Genomic DNA, 24,617 nt, shown 5'->3' with positions numbered 1-24,617 from the left:
AGGCAGGGGACAGCATGAGCAAAGGGAGAGACGGGAGACAGTCTGGTGTGTGGGGAAAGTTAGGCACAGTTTAATGCTGCTCCAAGAGTGAAGATGGGAAATGAGGCTGGGAGGGTGAGCCCTGCCAAGTCTTGTAAACCAAGAAAAGCTAACATCATAAGGCCCAACATTTATTAAAGCTTTCCATGTGCTAGTACTCTTCTCCCATTTTACAGATTGTGGAACTAAGGCACAGAAAGGGTGGTGTCAGGCGCTGTCAAAGACCTGCTACTTTACCCTCTTTGCAAACTAGGTCACACCACTGGTAACAGGTAGAGGCAGGTTTGAACTAGGCCTTCTGGGTTCAGAATCCCTGCCTTAACCACTAGGTACTAGCGCCTTAAGGAATTTGGACTTTCTTCCATAAAGGGATGGGGATGCGTGCATGCTCAGCCCCTTCAGTTGTGTCCAACTCTTTACGACCCCATAGACTACAGCCCTCCAGGCTCCCCTGTCCTTGGGGTTCTCCAGGTAAAAATACTGGAGAGGGTTGCCATTTCCTTCCTTCTCCAGGGGACCTTCTCGACCCAGGGTTCTACCCTGCATTTCCTGCATTGCAGGCAGATTCTTTTACTGCTGAGCCACCAGGGAAGCCCCAAAGCGATGGCAACGGGGAGTCACTAATAGGTTTGTAAGCAGGAGAGTGACATGTTCATATCATAGGTTTAAAAAGTCATTCTAGGGGATAAACAGATCACTTTGAGCAAAATTCAACTCCAGCCTCTGGACCCATGTATCCAACTATTCCATCGCTCACGGAGCAGCTCACATAAAGGGGGCACCATTTGGTGCCCAAGCCACAGAGGCCTGCTGCTCTGGGCAGTAGGCCCCTCTCTTGGCCTTCTCTGCCCTTCCGAGATAGAATGTCAGTGCTTCTGTCTTCATAGAACACACGTAGATGTACCAGGAGTCCCAACGCCTCTCGTGTCTGCAGGACTTCAGGCCGCCTACTGCCTGTCTGCCTTCACCTTCAGAGAGCCTGGCCCACCTCTCTGTCGGGGAGATGCTTCCTCCAAGCTGTGCTGCTTGGCAGGTTTCCAGGTCACTGCTCCAATGAGTATTAACTCACATCCATGCACATACGGCTCTGGGGGTTCATCGTGTACAGAGCTGGCATTTGATTTGCTCCTACTTTACAAGTTAGGTAACCCTCGACTCCCAGAGATCAGGTAAGCAGGGCAGACATGATCCTGAGGCTGGGGTTGGGGTGAAGTGTGTGGAACATGTGCCCAGGGACCCCTGGGCAGGATCTCAGCAGCCACACAGGGCCTCCCTGGGCTGTTGATCCTGAGAAATGTTCTGGTCTCTCCCCACCACTTTGCTGAGACCACACTGCATCCCTGGTGGTCCAGAGCCCCACCATGGGCCTTCCCTTCAAGTCAAGAATGCAGGCTTGGCAGGGAGACAGGCCTGGGTGTGGCCTTGGCTCAGGACTGAACTGGGTGTGGCCTTGGCCAGTCCTCCAGTGAACCACAGCCCCTCTCCTCTATCCCAGCCTTCTGAACACTCTCCAAGTCCTGGAAACCCACGGCCAGGAAATGCTTCATGGAAAATTGGAGATGGAGCTGGATTCTGAAGGATGGTAGAATTTTTTAAAACATTTTTCATTGAGAGTTAATTTGCAACAAAATGTGTATATACATTTTCAACAGGAGACAGTAAAAGTTTCCTGCATCACCCTGGCACTACAGCCCGCTCCCATGCCTGCTTGTTTGTTCCAGTGCCCAGTCCACCTGCCCACTGGGCTTTTGCCATGCCAGTGTAGACTGCAGTGGGAGAGGGGTCTTCTCAGTGACCCTTGATGTTCTGTGCTCCTAAGATTCAGAGATGCTACCTTCTGAGATCACAGGGAAAAAAAAAATTTTTTTTTTTTGTATGGGCAGAAGGGGAGTCACCTCTGCTTTTTCAAGGGGTTGGGGTGGGAAAGGACGGTTGGGTGGCCATAGTATAACTAGAGGTTGGGTCAAAATCTCCAGTCCCCTCCCCTCTAACACTAGCCTCTTTCCTAGCTCTCCCTAGGCCCACCCCAGCTCCATTGCATAGTCTGGGTCCACTCAGATGCATCTGAGCTCAAATGCTGCTCCAGCGCATACTAGCCTCGTGACCTTGGACAGCGACCTGACCCCTGTGGGTCTCATTTGTACTGGGAACGTGTCCACGGTGAGGCTTAATTGTGATCAAGCCCCTGGCTCTCTCAGCACAGAGCCCGGCGTGGAGAAAAGCTCCCCACAAGCTAGCAGACGGCCTGGTGGGCTCGGAGAGGGGGCCAGAGAGTCGTGGTGGGGTGGGGCAGGGGTCGCCCAGGAGTCCCGCCGCCCGGCCACCAGGTCGCCGCCCTCTGCGAGGCGACGGCTGCGGGCTGAGGCTCCCGGCGCCGCCCCCGGCCCTCGCCGCATCCCGGGCGGCGCCCCCACTCGGCGCCCGGCACGGAACGGGTGCGGGGCTGGGCCAGGGCCGGCCCGGGGGAGCCGGCGGGGCGGGGCCGCCGCGCCCCGCTCCCCCTCCCCGCCGCCCGCCGCTTTCTCCTCCTCGCGCTGCCGGGGCTCAGAACGGCGGCAGCAGCGGCCGCGGCCACAGCTCCGGCTCCGGCTCCGGCTCCTCCTGCGCCCGGGCCCCGCTCGGCCCTGCGCGCCCGGGCCCCGCGCCCCGACCCCGCCGCCGCGCCTGCCGGGGGCCCTCGGGCGCCCCCGCCGCCCGCCTCACGCTGAAGTTCCTGGCCGTGCTGCTGGCCGCGGGCATGCTGGCGTTCCTCGGTGCCGTCATCTGCATCATCGCCAGCGTGCCCCTGGCGGCCAGCCCCGCGCGGGCGCTGCCCGGCGGCGCCGACAACGCCTCGGCCGCCGCCGCGTCCCCGGGCCCGCAGCGCAGCCTGAGCGCGCTGCACGGCGCGGGCGGCTCGGCCGGGCCCCCGGCTCTGCCTGGGGCGCCGGCGGCCAGCGCGCACCCGCTGCCGCCAGTACCCCTCTTCAGCCGCTTCCTGTGCACGCCGCTGGCGGCCGCCTGCCCGTCGGGGGCCGAGCCAGGGGACGCGGCGCCGGGCGAGCGCGAGGAGCTGCTGCTGCTGCAGAGCACGGCGGAGCAGCTGCGCCAGACGGCGCTGCAGCAGGAGGCGCGCATCCGCGCCGACCAGGACACCATCCGCGAGCTCACCGGCAAGCTGGGCCGCTGCGAGAGCGGCCTGCCGCGCGGTCTCCAGGAAGCCGGGCCCCGCCGCGACACCATGGCCGACGGGCCCTGGGACTCGCCCGCGCTCATCCTCGAGCTAGAGGATGCGGTGCGCGCCCTCCGGGACCGCATCGACCGCATAGAGGTGAGCGCCGCGCCGCGCGCCGTCGGGAACCCGGCCGGGGGTGGGAGGGACCGCCCGCGGGAGTCGAGGCCATCCCCGGTCCCGCGGCCACCGCCGGCTCAGGGACCCTGGGGGCGCGGGGCCGCTGTCGAGTCTCTGAATCTTGGGTTTCCGTCTGTGCAAAGGGGATGGTTGGACCTTCCTCCCAGGGGAGAAGGGAGGAGTCAGGTAGGACCGGAAACTCACACTGCGGCTCAGGGAGCACGCGGGAAAAGCTCGCTCCCGATCCTTTTTCCTCCAGGCGCCTCTGTAAGCCTCAGTTTCTGAGTCTGTAAAATGGGTATAACGGTGCCCACTTGTAGTGTGGATTGATTAAAATGTAGATACGTGAAAATGCTCGGCACGTACCAGGACCTCTTTAAATGTCCGTTTCATTTCCTTCTTTCGGACATCCCCAAAGCAGCACCAGCCACACACTCAGCCCCCTGTGGTCAGGAGATAGGAGGGCTGTCTGAGGGACTCGGGGTCGTCCTCTCCTGCAGATTCGCAGGGAACAGTGTCTCATAAACCAAACCCGGACGCGCCTCACCTTCTGCACCCCTAAGGCCCCCAGCTGGGCTCGGACCGTGGACATGGACAGCAGAAGCTCAGATGGCTCTAGCCCTGCCAAGATGCCTGAAAGCCGGCCACTCTGGGCTGGGGGCTGAGTGGAGAGTAGGTCCCATCTGGGTTTCTCCCCCTCCAGTCACCTTTTTCAGATGTTCCTGTCTCAGGCTTGGAGTCAGACATGAGGGACCCAATAGGGGCAGTCCACCCTTGGCTGTCCTGTGATCCTGGACCAGCCATTTCTCCTTTGAAGCTGCCAGACCCCTGCCTCCCTCTGAGAACCTATTTGGAGCCACCTGGAGGGGGAGCTGGACAAATTAGTCAGGACAGACATCCAGGAGACCCTGACCACTCCCAGCATCCATGACTTCCAGACTGCAGGGAAGGGGTTTCACAGCAGAATAGGATCCTTGGAAGGAGCGGGCAGAATGAGGCCCAAGCACTGGCTGCCCCCTTTATTACCTCCCCCTAAACCGAGTGCAGCTGGTGAAGGGGGGAGAGTGGCTGGAAGAAAGGAAAGGCAGGGACTCTTCCCTCTCCATGGCTCTCGCAGTTAAATCCCCGGCGGAGCAGCACAGGAGATGCTGGTGTGGAAGCCTGGCCTTACTCATGGCCCAGTGGCCCTCCAGAAAGTCTGTGTGGTGTCTGCACCCACCCCGCAGGGTGTCAGAGCACAGCCAGGCAGCTATCACAGCCATCTCCAAACCTGGAGTTCAGAGACCTCCTCACAGAGAAGACCTCCTCTAACAGACTTCTCACAGAGGTCTCAATTTGAGTGACTGCTGTTTTTATCATTAAGTTCTAATATTACTAATTTTTTTAAATAGCCAAAATTTAAAATGAGAACAAATCCTCCATTTAGGAAATAGAGTTTATTAATGTAAAAATAAAAAAATTTGGTCGTCGATCAATTTCCTCTTGCCTGCCCTAGCCCCTGCCCCCACACCCAGATGGCTCCCGTGGTTCCTCCCACGTCTGGGGCTGGCAGGGCTGGGCTTGCCCTGGACCTGTTCCCCCAGCATCTGTGCATTTGGCAGGGTGGGCTCCCCTCCAGTTAGCCCGCTGAGGTTGAGGGGATCCTAGTGGCTGGGGTTCAGCACCAGGTCAGCCTCCTGGGTGGAAGAAGTCCTGCTTCCCTGTACGCATGCCTGCTTTCTGAGTGCAGGGGACATGGAGGGGGTGCCTGCCCACCAGGACTGTCTTCTGAGCCTGACAGCAGCCAGAGCCGGTCTCTTTGGGGTGTTTGACAGTGGCTGGGACTTGGAGCCCAACGGACTCGGGATCAGACTACTGGTCTCAATTCATGCACCTTTCAGCCACTGACTAGCTTCCCTCTTCCCTTCTCATCCAGAAACCTCAAAAGGATGCCCTTCAGGGTCTACTTTATCACCACTAGTGTCTCTCCCACCTTGATTTGCCGGAAATACTATGGTATTGAGTTGGTAAATTGAGCAGGAACATTTCAGTCCTTCTCTTGCTGGTCCCCTCTCTGACATCTGACCTCATAGATCATTCCCTCCTACAAATCTCCATGCCCTGGGCTTCTAGGTACCTCTCAGCTGCCCCTCCTGTCTCCCTGCTTCTCTGTCCCCTCTTGGGTCCTCCTCCTTTAACATGTGCACCCCTCCAGACCCTCCTCTTGCTCTCCCTAGCAGAACTCAACCACACCCTGAAGCTTCCAACACCATTCCACTAAAGTGCCCCCAAACCAACTTTGTCCCCAGCCCAGGTTTCTCTCCAAGCTTCAGATCAAGAGATCCAATTGCTTCTTGAGCACCTCCCCGTGGGCATCCCACCAGCCCCCTCCCTTCATCATGTCCCAACCTGAACTCAGGTCCTCTGCCAACTTGCTTCTCAGGTGTACCCTGAGAAGCCATGCTTGGCTCCTTTCTCTCCCTCCTCCTCCCCGTCAGCCTCATTTTTCTATGGATGTTTGCAGCAGCCCCCTTGCTGGTCTCCCACCTGATCAGGCACACCCCTCCATCCATCCTCCTCCAGGCCACCCCAGGGATCTTCCTTAAGCCCACCATTGGGCTCTCCTGTGATAGCAGACTCCTGCCTGCTCCCAGCCTGCCATTTCATTTCCAACGTGTCTCCCAGTTCCTCCTTCTTCTGCCTAGATTACCCCCAGCTCATCTATACTCATCATTTAAGTCTGCTCTGAGGACACCTCCTCCCAGGGGTCCTCCCTGATTACACTCTGTCCCTTTCCTGTCCCCACCTCTGCTCCTCCCACCTCTCTGCATCACCCCCTTCCCCACCCCACTGGACTGACTGCTAAAAAGGAGGAAAGGTCTCTCTGGCCCACCCTCTGCCTGCAGACCTCAAGTTGGAGTCACATTTGAGGGCTTAGGAGAAATCGTTTGTCTTGTGTTTTTCTTTGTTGTTGTCGTTAATTGAAAAAATGTCAAAAGATTTGAGGGGGAAATTACATTTAGTTCCACCATTTTATTCATTTTTGAAGCCCTCCCCCTTTTGGTCCTTTATCAGAATGTGGACATTGTTTCCGAGTTGCTGGGGTTGCTGGTAATTACCATTTTAATGATGACTGTAAGATCCTGGATCCAGCTCAGCTTCCTGCATGCATCAATCCTTCGGCTGTCTCCTGTTGCTGGAGATGTAGGTTGTTTCTAATTATTTTTTCTTCTGGATGCTCATTGCAGGATCGATTTCATGTAGATAGTTGTTTTTTGTTTTTTTCTTTTTAAGTCAATTGAGTTATTTCTTTAGGCTGAATTCCCAGGAGTGGTGTTACTGGGTCAGATGATATTGACTTTTATGGCTGTGGCCAAAAACCACTTTCCAAAAGGGCCATTTATGTGGCAACCAGCCATGTATGTATGTTGCAGTGTTATGTTTTTGCACTAATTTATGTGTAAAACGGAATTTCTAAATTGATTTAAGTAGCAATTCTTTGACATAAACCACATTCTTAACCCTATGTGGCAAGCTAGTGGCCTCTCCTCATCTTGGGGTGGAAGTGATGAAAAGGAGCACCCTGATGATAGTCACAGAGGTTCCTGGACTATTATAACAGTTAGAGCTCACATTTACTGAGAGCTTACCGTGTGTCAGGTGCTGAGCATTATCTCATTTAATCCTGAGAAAATTTCCATGAGGGAGGTACGATTCTATCCGCCTTTAACAAATGAAGAAACCAAGGTTCAGAGAGGTTAAGAAACTGGCACAAGGGGACACAGCATTGGAGCCTGGATTTGCCTCTGTCAGTGTCTGGCTCCAGAGTCCTTGTTCTTCATCATTAACTCTAGGTCCATCTGAGGGATCAGGCCTCAACTTCCTCCAAGAGAGTGAGGAAGACGGGGGAGGGAAGTGCCTCTTGTGTAGTAGCCTGGACCATTTCTGAATCAGAGCATCTGGAGCAAGAGTGATGAGGACCAGTCCTCAAAGGTTTGTCCTAATGGCTGGCAAGATAATCTGGAGGCCAGAAGCGATAAATAACAACAAGTAACATGTATTAGGCACTTAGTGCATATTAGCTTATTCAGTCTTCAGCCCTATGAAGCAGCCTGTACATATTCCCATCTTACAGATAAAGAAATGGAGGCTCATAGACTCTGGAGAAACCAGAGTGAGCTAAATCACCACCTGCCCTCCCTACCCCCAGCTTCTGTTTCCCCTCCGTAAAATGATACAGTGAGTAGATGCTCCCTAACCACCTTGCAGCTCTAAATATTCTCTGAAATGGGAAGACCGTATGGCATAAAGTTGAGTTCTTCTTGCTTGTGACTTTAATCACTTTCTCTCTCTGGGCCTCAGTCTTCTCATCTGTAAAATGGGTAGAAGGAGGGGCTGGGTGTGGTTCAAGCCCTTTGGGCTCCAAATTCTGAATTCTTGGGCAGATGTTTCCTGATTAGGAATTGTCATCTGTGCCCTGGAGGCCTCTCCTCCCTGGCAGGACTCCCCCTGAGAAAGGAGACCCCTCCTGCCTGTTCCAAGCCTGGCAGGAGCCACTTGGGCAGAAGACAGGGAGGGGCTTACGTGTGACCCTTTTTTTTAAGGTGTATCTTACATTCAAGATATTTAAGAACTCACATATCATACTTTAAAAAGACACAAAATTTTTTAATGTATTTATTTTAACTGGAGGATAATTACTTTACCATATTCTCTTGGTCTCTGGCATACATCAACATGTATCAGCCATAAGTATACATATGTCGCCTCCATCTTGAACTTCCCTCCCACCTTCCCCCCCACCCCACCCCTCTAGGTTGTCACAGAGCACCAGTTTGAGCTCCCTGAGTCACACAGTAAATCCCCACTGGCTATCCATTTTACACATGGTAGTATATATATTTCCATGCTACTCTCTCAGTTCATCCCACCCTCTCCTTCCCCCACCGTGTCCACAAGTCAGTTCTCTCTGTCTGTGAAAAAGACGCAGATCTTAAATGTACAGCTGCATGAAAATCTATGTATGGGCACACCGATGAAGCACCATCCAAATAAGAATCAGGACATTGCCAGCACCCTAGAAGGCTCCTTTGTGACCTCAAAGTCCAGGCTTCCCCAGAGGTAGCACGATTCCAGTTTTCATCGCTGTAGATCAGTCTTCTCTGTGTGTGAACTTCCCTCAGGTCGACTCAGACAAGCTGCAGCCCTTCATGTCCGGTGTCCTCGCTGCACGTTGACCTTCAGTCATGGTGTATGTGTGTCAGTGGTTTACTTTTCACTGCTGTGTAGTGTGTCAGCGTGTGGAAACACCTTACTTACCCATTCTCTGATGGAAGGACGTTTGGGTTGTTTCTGGCTTGGGATTATTACAAATCAAGCTCCTGTGAATGTCCTTGTGATATCCCTGGTTGGCTAAAAGTCCTCATTTCTCCTGGATGTATCCCCAGGAGTGGGATGCTTGGGTTCCAGGAGAGGCATATATTTAGCTCTAGGAGGCTCTGCCAAACGCTTTTCCAAAGTGGCATCTAAGCGTTCGCACGCCCACCTGGTGTGAAACTTGTCAACCTTGCTGTGGTCATTTTAAAGACACTCCCCATTCTGGTGGGTGTGTAGTGGACTCATCGTGGTTTCAATTTGTATTTCTCTGGTGACTCATGATGTTGAGCACCTTTTCTTATGTTTATTGGCCATTTTGTGAAGTCCTTGCCTGTGGGAGGTGGACCGAGGTCAGGGGCTGGTGCACCCCACCCCCCGAGTGACAAGGCCATTGGGTTTCCCCAGGACAGTCAGACACTTGATCCCCACAGAACTTGAGACAGGGATTGAGGCAGCCAACCCGAAGTGGAAGCTCTTAGGTGCCCCCGCCCACCCCACATTTGATTCCAGGGGAAGCTGAGGCTCAGAGAGGCTGAGTGACTTGCCCAAGGCCACACAGCATGTTGAATGCTGAGCCAAGATGACAGCTAGGATTTTCCATGAAAATGGGCTGAGAGTGGGGTCCTCAGTCTCTGCTGCAGATTTTGGCCCAGGGCCCAGAAGGTATGTGGGCAGGCAGGGCCAGGAAGGGATTTTGTGGCAGCTTGATGGGGAGTATGTGAAGGGAGAGGAAAGGGGCCTGGGGTTGGCGTGTCTAGTCGCTTGCTCTGAGGCCTCAGAGGAGGCTGTATGGACAGACCCTCACAGAACTGCTCCCCCTTCTCCCGACCTCCCCTCCTGCATGCCGACTGCCATGACTTGCACCCTCAGTGTACAGAGGTCCATTTATCTGTTTTCCATTCCAACTGCAAAGTGGCAGTGGGGACCAGGACAAAGATTGGTCTGGCCCCTGCCACCTGCTCTCCTGCCCCTCCCCTGCCAGGGTGAGATGGAGACAGAGAAGCCTGCCAGGCGGGCTCCTGGGGAGGAAGTGGGGAGCAGGACGCCCCCTCTGAAAGACCTTCCCTCGACTCACCTCACCCTCTCTGCCAGCCTGTTCTGAGAGCCTTACAATTTAGTCCCACAAGAACCAGGGGATTGTTACTCTCCCCATTTCACAGATGAGGAAACCAAGGCTCATAGAGGTTAAGAACCTTGGCCAGGTCACTCAGCTGGGATTTCAGTCCTAAGCAGTCTGGCTCCCTGGCCCACATCCCACTCAGTTACTACTCACTATGCTCTTCTTGGTGGCTTAGATGGTAAAGAATCTGCCTGCAATGTGGGAGACTCGGGTTCGATCCCTAGGCTGGGAAGATCCCTTGCAGAAGGAAGTGGCAACCCATTCCAGTATTCTTGCCTGGAAAATTCCATGGACGGAGGAGCCCAGCCAGCCTAGGTCCATGTGATCGCAGAGAGTCGGACATGACTGAACGACTGACACTTTTTTCACTTTCATGCTCTCCTGCCTCTCAATAATAGGAAGTAATAATAATGGTTATGACTCTCTATCAGCCATTTTTATATACCAGGCTTTACATATTTTGTCATTTTTGTCATTACATATATCCTAAGATGTAGATATTAGTATTCCCATTTTACAGTTGAGGAAACTGAGGATCAGAGGAGTTGAACAGCTTGCCCAGGGCCACAGATCCAGTCAGTGGGGAGGCTTGTCTGACCTGAGAGTCATGCTGGTGCCTGTGCATCGTGTTGCCACAGCACATGGGTACAGATGAATGAATGAATGAACAGAGTGAGGACTTGCAGTCCCTCCAGAGATACCCTCGTTCCCTCTCCCTCTGGAGCATCTTGGCTGAGGCGTCAGGAAGCTGCCATCTGGTGAGGGTGAGGAGGCACTGGCCAGAGGAGGTGGAATGGGGGCGGGAAGAGTGTTCTTGGCAGAAGGAACAGCATGTGCGGAGGCCCAGGGGTGAGAGGGAGTTAGGGACAGCTGGGCTTTTCAGTTGAAGTGAAGGGTAGCCTCTAGGGGTGTGTAGTAAGGGCTGAGAGTAGAGGGGCAGGGTATCGAGGGTGGGAGAGGAGGACTACCGAAGGGTGTAAGCAGCGTGGTTGGATTTGCATTGAGCTGCCTGCCTTTTTGGCTGCTGTGTGGAGAAAGGCCAGAGTAGGAGCCTGGGGACGGTGGCCTGGACTGGGGTTGTGGGGGAGGATGAAGGAGCCGAGTGAGGCTGTGGTTAAGATTCTACCCTCAAAACTCTGCTTTTGGATCTCCCCCCCCGCCATTTTTTAAAAGAAAATTACTGGGGACTTCTCTGGCAGTCCAGTGGTTGAGACTCTGCCTTCCAAGGCAGGGGGTGTGGGTTCAATCCCTGGTCGGGGAATTAAGGTACAACCACACCATACACAGCACAGCCAAAACAACTTTTTAAAACAAGACATGCACTAAAGTGTAAAGACGACCATCCAAGTCCCCACTGACGCTCAAGACCCAGGACAGTTGCAACTGGCTGATGCCCCTGAGGGCCTCTCCTGTCCCAGCCCCAAGAGAGGGTCACCGCTGTCCTGAATTTGTATTTATCACTCCATGCATTTCTTTATGCTTTTATAAATACATGAGCTGGCTTTGAATCTTTGTACCTTTGTATGAATGATATCCAACTGTTCTTCTGTAACTTGCTTTTTTCCCTCAATATAATGATTAAACAAAAACATCAATGGTTGAAGGTGGAGGAGGATGGGCTCCTTTAAGAGATGTTTAAGGAGTGTTAGTAAGAATCATAATAATAGCTGACACATACCTGTCATTTGCCAACTCTAAGGGCATTATATCTGTTAACATTTCTCACTGCAGTGCTATGAGCTATTATTTTTGTACCCTTTTTGCTGATGAGGAAACTGAGGCAGGGAGGCTTTCCACAACAAGGTCACTGGGCTGATGGAGCCTGGGTGTGAGCTGGGGCAGACTCACACAGGACTTAGGGGATGAGCCCGTATGGGAGATAGGTGGCCTGACCCACACCACAGCCACCAAGCCTGCTCTCTGCCCTCCTGTACCTGGAGCTGGGCCCTGTGCTCTCTGCGCGGAGGGGAACTGTGCAGAGGGTGGAGCCTTGACCATGAAAACCGGCACCTTCCCGCTGCCCCTCATAGGAAAGGAGTAGACCCCACCTGGGAACAAGGTGGCAGGGTCTTCCCCACGCCCTCCCAGCACCAGAGCTCCCCCACTTAGGCAGGTCCCTCTATCCAAGCCCCTCTACAAAGCTGCCCCACACCAGGATCTGGCACCACCTGCCAGATCGTCCCAGCCTTCTCACGGCCACTGAAACCTCTTCTGCTGGTCCTCGAGGCAGGCAGGACAGCTGGCAATGTGCCCATTTGGCAGACCGACAAACTGAGACCCAGACTTTCAGGCAGGACCGAAGAAGGAGAAGGGGCTCTGGAGTCAGAAGGGACTGAACTGAGGTCCTGGCTCTGTGACTTGGCAGTGTGTGCCCTCAGGCAGATGACTTCACCTCTCTGAGCCTCTGCTCTCTCCTCTGAAAAGCAGCCCTCCTTAATTCCCCAGATAGTTGAGAGGGCTTGTGGAATGTTTGCACAGTACTTCCGGAGTGCAGGACTTGGCACGCGGCGCGCGGCAGTGAGGACAGCTGCCTCCGTTAGCATCTTGTTACCAAGTGCTAATGAGCCCAGCACGTTAGCTGAGTTGGACCGGAACCCTGGGCTCTGGCTCCAGGCCCCACGTACTTCCACCAAACCCCACCCCGGACTCCCAGCACGACAAGTGTGGGTTCCGAGCCCCCATCAGGACCCGCGTGGGGTGATGGCGTTGTCTCCCCACCATCTTGGGCTGGGGGCCCACTTGGCATCAGGCCCAGAGCCCACGCGTCACAGCCTGTGCCCGCAACAGATGGGTAAGTTGGGGGAGTCATGTTCTTCTGATGCAGACATCAGGGTGGGGAGGGGGCCACATGGGATCCGGTGAGCCCACCTCCTCCCTGGCCTTCCTGCCGGTGGCAGAGCTGGCGGCTCTGACAAAAGAACAGCTTGTGTGCCCACCTCCCTCGGCCTGTGCCGTGTCTCCTCGCAACGGCATCTGTGTAAATAGCACTTGACGTCCTGTTCCTTCCTGGCAAGTCTTTCTCCCTCTGAAGGAGGAGGACGCTTTGCGGGAGAGAGAGAAGGCTTTGGCTCCAGAGGGGTCAGCTTTGCTCAGCCCCTCAGAAGGACGTCTCAGTTTCCCCATCTGTGAAATGGGGACACTAAGAGTACCAACCAAAATGAGTTGGCTGTGAGGATTCATGAAAAATTACCTGTAAAGTACCGAGGGGAGACCTCCTTCAGAGGTGTGCCCCTCATGCCCAAGGAGGCCCAGTGGATGTAGGGACAGTGAGGCTAGAAGGGGGCCCATTCCAGGAGACCCGGCCCCGGCCCTTCCAGTGCTGATGTAGATGGCACTTCATGAGCTAATTGCCTCAGCCTAAGGTTTCCCGGAAGTCCCACTGCCTCAGATACAGTGGGTGGCTGGCCCTGTCACTCCATGAGCTGTCTGTGGTCAAGGAAAGATTCTGGAGGTAGCAAGCTCCCCGTCAGCTGATGTATTCAAGCCTCACAGTTTGCATTGTTTTTTCTTCTTTGGCCACACCACACAGTGTGCAGGCTCTTCATCCCCTGACCAGGGGTCGAACCCAGGGCCCCTGAAGTGGAAGCATGGGGTCTTAAACCACTGGACTGCCAGGGAAGTCCCATGCATCCTGCTTTTACAGTCCACAAGGATCTGTTACTTCCACTGTTTCCTCCTTACATCTGTCTTGCGGATGGGCAGAGTGGGGCCGGTTGTCCCTATTTTATAGAAGGGGAAACTGAGGCTTTGTGTTTAGTCAGCACCAGAGTCAGGATTCATGGGCACCTGGGGAGTTCCAAGGAGCCCTCCAGAGGGTGGACAGTGAAGATTCGTGTAATAGAGCGGGCCATGTGTACTGAGCAGTTCATCCATCCGTGCCCCGCCCCCCTCACCTGGGCTCCCCACCTGGTGGGCCAAGCAGGCGTCTGCATAGGTGGATGGCTGTGCCCTCCGACGTGGGACACTGCAGGGCATACAGGTGGCCACGCCGAGTCAAGCTGGAGCTCCCACTATGCGCCGTCTTTTAATCCTGACCACAGGCCTGCAAGTCCAACATTCCAAGTCCCCACTTTACAGAGGAGGAAAAATGACCCCAGAGAGATTAACCCACCTGCCCTCCGTCTCAGGGTGGAGTGGCGGAACCAAGTGCGTGGTCCCGTCACTGTCTGTGGTGGCAGCTCCCTCCTCTCTGGTGCTGAGTGTGGCAGTGACGCTTTGCCTGCACTGCCCTCCCCACCCCCAGCACTTTGAAGCAGGGGACACATTTATCCTCTCATCACAGGGCTAGGGAAAAAAAAGAGCTCAGAGAGGTTAAGGGACTTACCCAGTGTCACACAGCAAATGACTGACAAGGTCAGAGCTGGGCCAGTGAATCTGACCGGGGTCTCTTGTGCTTGCCCCTGAGCTGTGGGGCCGTCCCTGTAGGCACAGGGTGCTCAGGGAATGCTTGGTTGTGCTCCTGGTTTTCTGTTTGGCCCACAGTAGGGGCTCAGGGAATATCTGCCCGGTGAAGGAATCATGAGAATTCAGTGAGCTCAGGTCTGGGGCTAAGCCTGTGGTCGGGGCCCAGGGCAGGTGAACTGGGAGCCAGCAGGGCCCCTGGACAGTGAGGAAGCATCGGGCTGTCAGTAGGGAGCATGGAGGAGGGGAGAGCAGACAAAGCTTGTCTAATTTGGCTCCTAGAAGCTCAATGAATTATTCATTTCCTACTCGTCTTCCCATGACGTGTCTACCAGAGACTGTCCCTTCCCAGCATCAGGACTTGTGGCCTCAGCTGCCTTCCTCCACCCCAGAAGGGGTTTCCTCCAGCAGGGGAGGGGAAAGGAAAGACACCCTGGCTTCTGTCCCAATTCTCCTTCCCACGGGGGTCTTAAGGTGGGCCAAAGGAGGACCCTAAGACACTTTGTCCTCATCCTGGGTGGGATGGGGGTGTCTTAGACCACCCTCGAACACCCTGCTCTAGACAGCAGAGTAAACAGCCTCTGCTCACAGGCATTTACCACCTAATCATCCCCACAACCCTTCTAAATAGTCACAGTTGTGCCACATTGCCTGAGAGGAAGCAAGGGTTCAGAGAGATGGAGGCATTTGCCTCAGGCTGCACAGCAGGTTGGTTCTCGAGCTGGATTTGAGCCCTGGGCTGCCTGCCTCTGGAGTCTGTGACCTTAACCACCCATCACAGCAGCACTGGAGCCCTATTCCAGAAGCCCCCTGGTTTGTGCCCCTGGGTCTGCCCAGCACCCACACAGAGTCTTGAACCATCTTGGAGAAGTTTGGCATGTGAGTAAGTGAGGATCAGGATAGCCCACCTCTTCAAGGACCCATCAAGGTGCTGCCTTCCAGTGATGAAGTGCTCGGCAGTGGCTTTCAACCCCAATTGCATGTCGGACCCTCTGGGGGACTTTTGCAGCTCTCCACTGCTGAGCCCCATAGGCTGAGATGTCCCGAGGACAGGAGCCAGCCTGCTGTCCACTCCCGTCACACACCAGCACTGGAGACAGCCTGCTGCTGCACACCCAGTGCACATTCACTGCCTCAAAGCAGGCATTGCCATCCCATTCTACGTATGGGGAAGCTGAGGCTCAACAGGGGTCACTCAAGCAGGGCTAGTGGACATCTCTGGGACTTTGTCTCTTTCCATCCTCCCTCTGACTGACTTCGAATGTCCCTTTCTCTGTCTGTGAGCAGCAGGAGCTTCCAGCCCGAGTGAACTTCTCAGCTGCCCCAGCCCCCGCGCCCGTGGTGCCCACTGCCCTGCACTCCAAGATGGACGAGCTGGAGGGGCAGTTGCTGGCCAAGGTGCTGGCGCTGGAGAAGGAACGCATGGCCCTTGGTCACAGCAGCCAGCAGCAGCGGCAGGAGGTAGAGAAGGAGCTGGACGCCCTGCAGGACCGTGTAGCCGAACTGGAGCATGGTGGGTCCTGGGCCCCACAGAGGGCATGGTGGGCGAGGGTATCCTTGGTCCTCGGATGGTCCTCAGGGTGGCAGATTCACTCAGAAAACGTTTCCCAGAGGTTAAAGCTAGATAGGTTGGTGGGAAGAGTCTGAGGGAGAATGATTGGGATGTTTTGTCAGCATTACCAGTTAGCATTTTCCGGCTCATTTTCACCCACTGTATTCTGGGGGTGGGCTAAGTACTTGATACGCCAGCTGGTTTAACCTTCACAGACCATACAGGGGTGGCTCTGTTTATTATCCCCTAATAATAAATAAGGCTATAAATAAATAAATAAATTTTATAATATTTATTTTATTATAATTATTAAATTATTATATTTATAAATGAGTATAAGCAAATATTTATAAATAAATAAGGAAAATAAGGCTCAGAGAGGTCAAGTGACTTGCCCAAGGTCACACAGCGAGTAAGTGGTGAAGCTAGACCTTAAATCAGGTCTGACTCTAAAGCCCCTGCACTTAACCACCCCCCACAGGAGTACCTTTGCCATCAAAATGTTGTCATTTTATAACACCTGGGCCTGGCAGCACAAGGGTCATAAAATCATGGCATGTGGACATTGTACAGGTGTGAGCGTGAGGAACCCTGGCTCCGCGGTCCTCTGCTGTCACCGGCTTGCTCCGTGACCTTCAAAGTTCACTTCCTCTCACCAGGCCTCATTTTCCTCATCTGCAAAATAGGAATTTAGGACTTGTGAACTCTCAGGGAGCTTTCATCTTTTAAACTTGGTGAGGACCACCCTTGAGGCTTATAGACAAGTTGAGGTTACCAGGGGGCTAGTAGCCCTTATTCTGGAGTGTGCCCTGCCCACCTCCCCAGTCCGTGTCCACTGACCCCCACCATGTTCGCCTTGCTCACCCCACTCAGGGTCCTCAGCCTACAGTCCCCCAGATGCCTTCAAGATCAGCATTCCCATCCGCAACAACTACATGTACGCCCGCGTGCGGAAGGCGCTGCCGGAGCTCTACGCCTTCACCGTCTGCATGTGGCTGCGCTCCAGGTCTGGCGGCACTGGCCAGGGCACCCCCTTCTCCTACTCGGTGCCTGGACAGGCCAACGAGATTGTGCTGCTGGAGGCGGGCCATGACCCCATGGAGCTGCTGATCAATGACAAGGTGAGTGAGGGCTGGGCAGAGCCGGAGGGATGGGGGTGAGGCAGGGGGGACCCTTCCAGGAGCATTTGCACTGCGCTGGTCCCAGACGGGCAGGGCCTTTCCATTCTCCTGCTCAGCAGAATCAGCACACATGAAATGCCTCCAAGGTGGATGAACCCATTCCAGGCTGGGTTCTGGGAATTCAAGATAAGCCAGACCTGGGGCTGATAGGATGAGAGCTCCTGTCTAAGAGAGGCTGTCAATGGTGGTGTGCCATTTACAGAGGAGCGTGTGAGGATCGTGGAGATTAAGAGACTTCCCCAGCAACCCGGCTGTGGGAGCAGGACTGGAAGTGCTTCCTACAGCAGGGCATCTCAAGGGCCCCCAGGGCCCTGCTCATTCTCCTGAACAAAGAGAGAAGCAAATGAGGTCCCAGGACCTCTCTGGGGAGGGAGGTGGAAGGAAGGGCAGAAGAGCTGCTGGATTCCTTGTCCCCCTCCCCCTGGCAGTCAGCCCCATGCCCCTCCCCTCACGTGGCGAGGAGGCTGGTGCCATGGTCAAGCTCTGGCCTGAATGCTGGATTTGAATCCTAGTTCTGCCGCTGTCCCTCTGTGTGACCTTCGACTAGTCACTTACCCTCCCTGTGCCTCAGTTTCCTCATCTGTAAAGCAGGAATAACAATAACCTCAACTGTACATGGTTGTGGTGAGAATTAAATGGCTTAAATACATGTAAACGGCTTTGAGCAGAACCTGGAGTTTAACAAACTTGGATAAACGTGCCCCATTTTTATCATTCAGAGTCCCGTGCTAGTACTTTACCCATATCATCATCCTTGACCCAACAGCCCCAGGAAGTAGACACCCTATTATCTCCATTTTGCAGATGGAAAAGCTGAGGTTCAGTGGAGGCAAATAACGCACCCTGGCCACAAAGCTGGTGAAGGGGTGATGATGTGATGTGGGGGTCTTGGGCTCCACTGTTCTGCCCTTGGGTCACCAATCTTCCCTATGCCCAGGCTCCCACCCCGTCACCACTCTCCCAGGAGTGGACAGGGCAGGACAAGCTGGGGAGACAGGGGGAGTGATGTAGCAGGGGCATGGTGATTAAGGGGGAAGCAAGGTGAGCATCTTATCATGCCATTCCCCACAGATATCTTCCCCAGCCTGACATGTTGCTTTGGGTCTTGATGGCATGCTGGTCTTTTGAGATGCCCTTGGAAATGCAGAGAACATATATTGCACCCACTTGTGACCAGCCCACAGGCACACAGAGCTGCTGGGAGTGGCTGACAGCAGAACCCTGCTCAGCAGGAGGTGCCTTTCATGGTGTCCTGGAGGAGGAGGAAAGAGATAGGCCCAGGGGACAATGAATTTCCCTTGTGGCCCAGTACACACTTACCCTCTAAGTCCATCAGAGAGTAGCTGGATGACATCTAGATCGTGCTACCCAGTTCACCTTCATAACCCCCCTGATGCCATCCTTGGCTCTGCCCATGGTAGTAGTCACTTCTAGTATAATAGAAGGAATTCAGCACCCTGGACAGGGCACAAGGCAGCCCAATTTCCTGACATTCTGGTGCCTTTTGATTACCCTCCTCACAAACTACTCACAGTTCTCATTTTATTCCAGCCTCTAATCCCTTGCCGCTGCTGTGCAAACCGACCCCTCCCCCAACCTTGGTTTGCCTTACAGTGGAATTTCCAGAGTTCATTATACTTCCAGATGTGTTTAGATTTCACATCTTCTGTTCCCACACTCCTCTCTGCCTCTGGGCCTTCACGGCTTCTGTGTCTCCCACATGGCCCCTGTGTTACTCTGGCTTGTGATATTGTCCCTGAAGTCCTCCCCTCCTGTGCAGACTCAGCTCATTTTAGGACCGGATCCATATCCCCCGGTGTCCAGAACAAGGCCTGGCATCAAGTAGGCCTCAGAGAACATTGTAATAAATTGTGATCTCAGAGAACCTAGGAGATGAAAGAGCCCTTTGGGAGCCCCAAATCCACAAGCAGCAAGTACCTTTCATCTCACAGGCCAACTCCAATCAATCAGCAGTGCCTTCCAAAAGCACTGCGATGAGAAAGATTCCGAGGGTGAGTCTAGGCTCATGATTGATTAGCCATGTCTGCCTTGGGTGGAGTAGGAGGCAGAGGTGGCTGCATATTTGCCATCCTTTGCCCAAGCCCCTGACTTTATGGATGAGGAGACTGAGGCACAGGGAGGAAAGACCAACCTCCCCAGGGTCCCACAGGGCGTTGTGGTTGACAGTGCTCGGCCTCCAAGTACAAGGCTTGTTCCATCATTCCCAGCACTTCTTGAGCCCAGCTGTGTGCTGGGCACTATGTGAGATATTCAGGGAAGGGAGGCTTGTGAGATACAACTCCCACCCAGCGTGACCTTACAGGCCTGTCAGAGAGTGAATAAACTACCTAGAAACAACCAAAACCCAACACTGAGTAGTCCCTTGTGATCTGAGTGAAGTGCCTGATGATATTGCTACATTGTGGGGAAAGAGGAAAGAGTGGCTGGAAAGACACTGGGCAGGGAGGACAGGCAGGGTCAGATCTTGGGTCAGACCCTGGAAGGAGGGTCACTGGTCTCCCTATCCCCCATCCCACTGCTTCAGCCTTGGGGCTTGTGGCACCTCTGACCCGGGGCTGGGGGACCTGTTTCCAGGTGGCCCAGTTGCCCCTGAGCCTGAAGGACAATGGCTGGCACCACATCTGCATCGCCTGGACTACAAGGGATGGCCTGTGGTCTGCCTACCAGGATGGAGAGCTGCGGGGCTCTGGTGAGAACCTGGCTGCCTGGCACCCCATCAAGCCTCATGGGATCCTTATCCTGGGCCAGGAGCAGGTAAGGGTCAGGGTGGGATGCAACTAGATATCCCACCCACTCCAGGCGCCTCAGGAGGAGGGGTAGGCGGAGGGTCCCTGAGAGCACAGAAGTGAGCACTCAGTCTGACCCAGCCATTCTGCAGATGGGCAGACTGAGCGAGAATGGCCCAAGGGGCAGGGCCAGAACCTTGGGGCGGGACCAGGACCTTGGGGCGGGGCTAGAACCTAGAGGGGGCGGGGCTTCAGCAAGGAAGGAGTTTTGACTCACTGAGCACCTGCGTATCTTTTCTCTCCCTCACTCCATGTCTTTCTTGTTTCTTTCTGCTCTTTTGGTCCAGGATACCCTAGGCGGCCGGTTTGATGCCACCCAGGCCTTCGTGGGTGACATTGCCCAGTTTAACCTCTGGGACCACGCCCTGACACCAGCCCAGGTCCTGGGCATTGCCAACTGTACGGGGCCACTGCTGGGCAACATCCTCCCATGGGAGGACAAGCTAGTGGAGGCCTTTGGGGGTGCAACGAAGGCCGCCTTTGATGTCTGTAAAGGCAGGGCCAAGGCATGAGGGGCCACCTCGTCCAGGGACCCCTCCCTTGCCTGCAAATTCGGGGACCTTCCGGGGCGGGAGCACATTCCCTCCTTAGCCTACCCACACATGCACTGGTCTCCTTCTTTGCCCCACTCCTGGCCATGCCTCCCGTTTCCCCCACCTGTACCCACACCTCCAGAACGCCCTGCCCTTGATGGCTGTCCCCTGATCCCACTTGAATGGGGACAAGCAGCTTGAGTCAAAAGGTCAAGCCTGGGGTGAGTCCAGGGCCTGGCAGGGGGTGCATCGCAGTACCCATGACTCTTGCCCCACCGCTGGCATTAGAGTGGAGCCATATCTCACCCCATGTCCCCTTACCCATCAACCACAGCTGATTCCACTGATCTCACAGCACCATCCATGGGGCTGTGTACAGGCGAAGGGCCCACTGTCTCAGTGGCAGGGATGGTTATCTGTCCCCTTTCCTCCGTGAGGCAGGCGTGCCCCCTTCCTCTTCAGGGCTATCTTGGGCTGTGAAGCTGTCCCCCAGCTGAGAGGGAATGACAGAACCACACTGGAGACTCAGACTCACCCCCTTCCATCTTTCCACCAGCTGCCAGTCACGGGCAGGGGAATCTTGGTGAAGCTTCTCCCCCCCAACCCCTGCCCCCACCTGCACCCTTTCTTCCTCCTCTTTCCTTGTTTCTTTGTGTGCTGAATGGTTGCTTTGAATGTTGGTTCCCTGCCTGGCCCAGCCCCACCTCAATTTCCAGGACATTCCCTTCCCAGCTCCAGCCTGGAGGGTTGGGGACCAAGATCTCAGGAGGCCCATCATGGCTGCGTCCACTGGCATGGTCACCTTGCCCCTTCTGTGACCAGAACAGGGCATGGAGCACTTCAGCCTGGGCTGGGGACAGCGTGGGACAGAGGCATGTGCCCCAGGAGACCCAGGCTCTGGCAGAGCCACAGTACTGACCTGCTCTGCATGGCCCTGCAGCCTTTGGGGAAGGAAAGAAGCAGAGAGGGCAAGGAGAAGCACGGAGTGGCGTGCAGAGCTCTGGATGAGAAGGAGCAGCCCCTGGTTCCTGGTCTCTGCTGCCAGCCTGCTGTGTAGTCTGCTGTCAGTCCCTACTCTCCCCTGGCTGGCGATCCTCATTTGTGAGCTTTGGTCATTTCTGAGAGGTCTCCAGATCAAAAGTAGGATGGTCTGTGATTCCAGGTGGATAGGGTGGGACAAGCCTGAGAACCTACCTAGATGTCAAGGTGCATAGCAGGGGCAGGCCCTGGGACTGGGCAGCAGATGGGATCTGGCTAGGCATGGGTCAGGGTCAGCAGCTGGCTCCAGAGAGTCAAGGGCAAGGGGAAGGGTCAAGGCAGACCAAACTCATACACAGATTAAGGTCAGCTCTTCTGGATCACCCCCAGCCTGGCACCCTTGCCCATCTGAGTGTTTCAGAGGGCTGGTGGCTAACCTGGGCGCTACCCTTGAGTCCCCACCGGCTCCCCCAAGACAATGGAAGAATATCAGAGCTGAGAAAAGCCACCCCAGTCTGACCTCTTGTTGCTCATATGAGGAGGAGCTCAGAGAGGGCAAGTGACTTGCACAGGATCACACAGCTCAATGGAGCTGAGCCAGGACTAGAAGCCAGTGCTCTTTCCCCCACACCATACTTCTTGCCTGTGAGAGTCTTTTGAGTCCAGCCTAAACCTAACAGGATGGACATTTGAGGGGTCAGAATGCTTTCCAACATTCCAACAATGCTTTCCAACACTGGACCACTTTCCTGTATGAAACATACAGACATCCCACCCCCGATCCCTGGAAGGTAGGGTGGGAGAAGTGTGATCTCCTGGCACTCTGGCAGGAATGGAGCTGAGAACACTGGGGTCCCTCCCCAGTTACCTACCAGGTGTCTGGACAGATGTTGGCTACTTAAGTCAGATGGGCACTGGTGGCGTTTTGTTCCTTTAGTTCCCTGTCTCTGCTCCCCACATCCACTTAGCCTGAGGCACGATGCCCGAGCTACAGACTGTGGGGCGCAGGGCCATGGAGGCTTTTCCAAGACTTGTTGCTTCCAGCCCCCAGATCCTCGTTTCCATTTCAAGAGCGCAAATAGACCATTCACCACTTCCAGCCCAACTCCCCCTAGAAGGAGGGATGGCGCGCTTTAGCGAGAACGTGCGGAGATCTAGTTGCCCTGGTAACAGCCAATGACATCAGCCCCGCTGCTGGGTCAAGCATCTCATGATGACATACGCTGTTGCTGGGGTGACGGTGAAATTTGGAATTTAGATTTCAGAAACACTGGGCTTTATTGGGTTTATGGTATTGTCTTTGAGGGAGCAGCTTTTGTGGAGGCCTTGAGGGGAAAGAAAGAATCTTAGGAAGGAGGTGACAGAACTTGTTTGGTCACTCGAGCCCACCCAGAAACATTATCCCAAGTCCTTTATGCTTTGTCATGGTGATCATGAGACTTCTGACCTGTGCTGAATCACCCTGGTCAGCCCTCCAGAGGGAACAGGAACAAAACCAGAGATGTTGCCATGTAGGCTCTGAGTCTGGGCCATCGGTGAGTGGCCTGGGTACCTATTTACATTCCAGAATGATGAATGTCCCAAGTCCCCACTCCTCCGTCTACTGATTATCCTTCTTTGCTGAATGCCTGTTGTTTGGACTCCAGCTTTGACCTTCAGCTACTTCCAGGCACAGCCAAAAAGATGGGGAGGAGAGAGGTGCTCAGCTGCATCCTCGAGCTACTCCCAGCTGAAAATGAGTCTGGACCCATGTCTGTTACACCCTTGTAACCTTGCCATGCTGGGCACCTCACAGGGATCAACTCATTCACCCTCACAACAGTTCTAAGTAGGACTGTTCTTAGTCCCATTGTACAAGTAGAGAAATGGAGGCCCAGAGAGGTTAAGTAACCTGCCCATGTCAATCAACCCACAAGTGATGGAACCCAGCATTCAAAGCCAGTGACATCCAGGGCCCACCCTTCAGCCTGAGGGGACAGGCGCTACCATTGCCTGTGGAGTGGGGTTTGGCTATCTACTGCTCCTGAGCCTGTTCACCCTGACCCAGAGGAACACAGAGGTGAGGGATGGACTGGCCCCTGGGCCAGAGTCCCCTTGAGTGAGTCCAAGGGAGGGTTCTTAGCCCCTTCAGGGAGCACGTCCCTGTGAGGGGTGCTCACAGCCCAGCCCTTCTCTCACTGGCTGGAGTTTCCAGGACAGCTGAAGGGAGAGGAAGCTGGGTGTCTCCCAAGAGTCCCAGGCTGCAAAGGGGAGAGAGCTGACCCTTCTCAAACCCCTGCTTTGGGCCCAGCCGTGCGCCAGGTGCTTCACAGCTCTTATCTGCCAGACTTTCCCACCTTGTGGCACATGGCGCCCCTAACCAACATCCCAAGAGGCCGATCACCTTGCCACATCTGTGCAAGACCTGGGACCACAGGCGTGGACAGGAAGGGCTCTGAAGCCCTCTTTTTACAGATGAAGATGCCAGGGCCCAGGGAGGATGAGCAGTCTTTGGGGTTACCCAGCCGGAATACTGGGAGACCTGAACCCAGCATTCTGACTCTGCATTCAGTGCTCGCTCCATGATGCAGCGGTCCTAGCCCCCCCCTCAAATGGGTCCCCTCTTCACTGTGTTTCCCAGCATCCTTGCTCTGAGCAAACCGGGGAAGGGACACAACCCACCCCCAAAAGATGGAATCATTCTCTTAACCGTCTTTGTCCCAACTGCCTGCCACTCCAAACCCGTCCCCCTGGCCCCTGACCCTGCTGGGTGGGGAAGAGGCTCACGTGGGCCCAGGCTGAGCAGTGAATGAGCATGTCAAGCTGTCAGACTCTGTGAAATTAGTGCATCCTACTGGCAACCCGCCTCCCTGATCCCGCCTGATTTTGTACATAAAGTGACATGAGATGCAACATGTGTGTGTATGTGTGTGCGCGCGCGCGTGTGTGTATGCTATGTCATGGTTTTTGTTACTTTTTGTTTTTGTAAATTTGAATGTCCAAAATAAACGTGATGTTTACTCTGAGGCTCTTCTTGCAAAGGTGGGGCTACCCTGGGGGTATTGGGCAGGAATGAAGTGGCTACTACTTGGAGCAGGGCAGTAGGTAAAGACAGAGGGGGTGCCACCCCACTATGCCAAAGCCTCACCCAACTCCACCTGTGCCCCCCTAACCTGACAGGCTCTGCCAGGTACCAGGGACAGACACACCCCTGTTTCCAGGATTTCTGCAGGAAGGATGTAAAGAACACGCGTCCCACATGGAGAGTGTCCCAGTTCTGATAACTGGGCTTTGGCCTCATTCCTAACACCTCATCCCCACCTCGTGCCCCAGTTACGGGA

At 54.7% G+C, this 24,617-nt stretch overlaps 1 protein-coding gene across 1 annotated transcript; it reads left to right on the top strand.

Moving 5' to 3' along the window:
• The first annotated feature begins 2,560 nt into the window (after positions 1-2,560).
• Positions 2,561-24,302, top strand: NPTXR (neuronal pentraxin receptor). Its single transcript, XM_086404282.1, has 5 exons — positions 2,561-3,349; positions 15,534-15,759; positions 16,672-16,919; positions 19,575-19,754; positions 20,074-24,302. Exons 1-5 carry the CDS (start codon positions 2,777-2,779, stop codon positions 20,296-20,298), a joined length of 1,452 nt encoding a protein of 483 aa, XP_086260408.1. The 5' UTR covers positions 2,561-2,776; the 3' UTR covers positions 20,299-24,302.
• The last annotated feature ends 315 nt before the right edge of the window (positions 24,303-24,617 follow it).

The sequence above is a fragment of the Bos grunniens genome, chromosome 5 (assembly GCF_055505025.1).
Source record: "Bos grunniens cultivar Pamir isolate PY7600 chromosome 5, Bosgru_T2T1.0, whole genome shotgun sequence".
NCBI lineage: Eukaryota > Metazoa > Chordata > Mammalia > Artiodactyla > Bovidae > Bos > Bos grunniens.
This window is presented reverse-complemented; position numbering and strand designations above follow the sequence as displayed.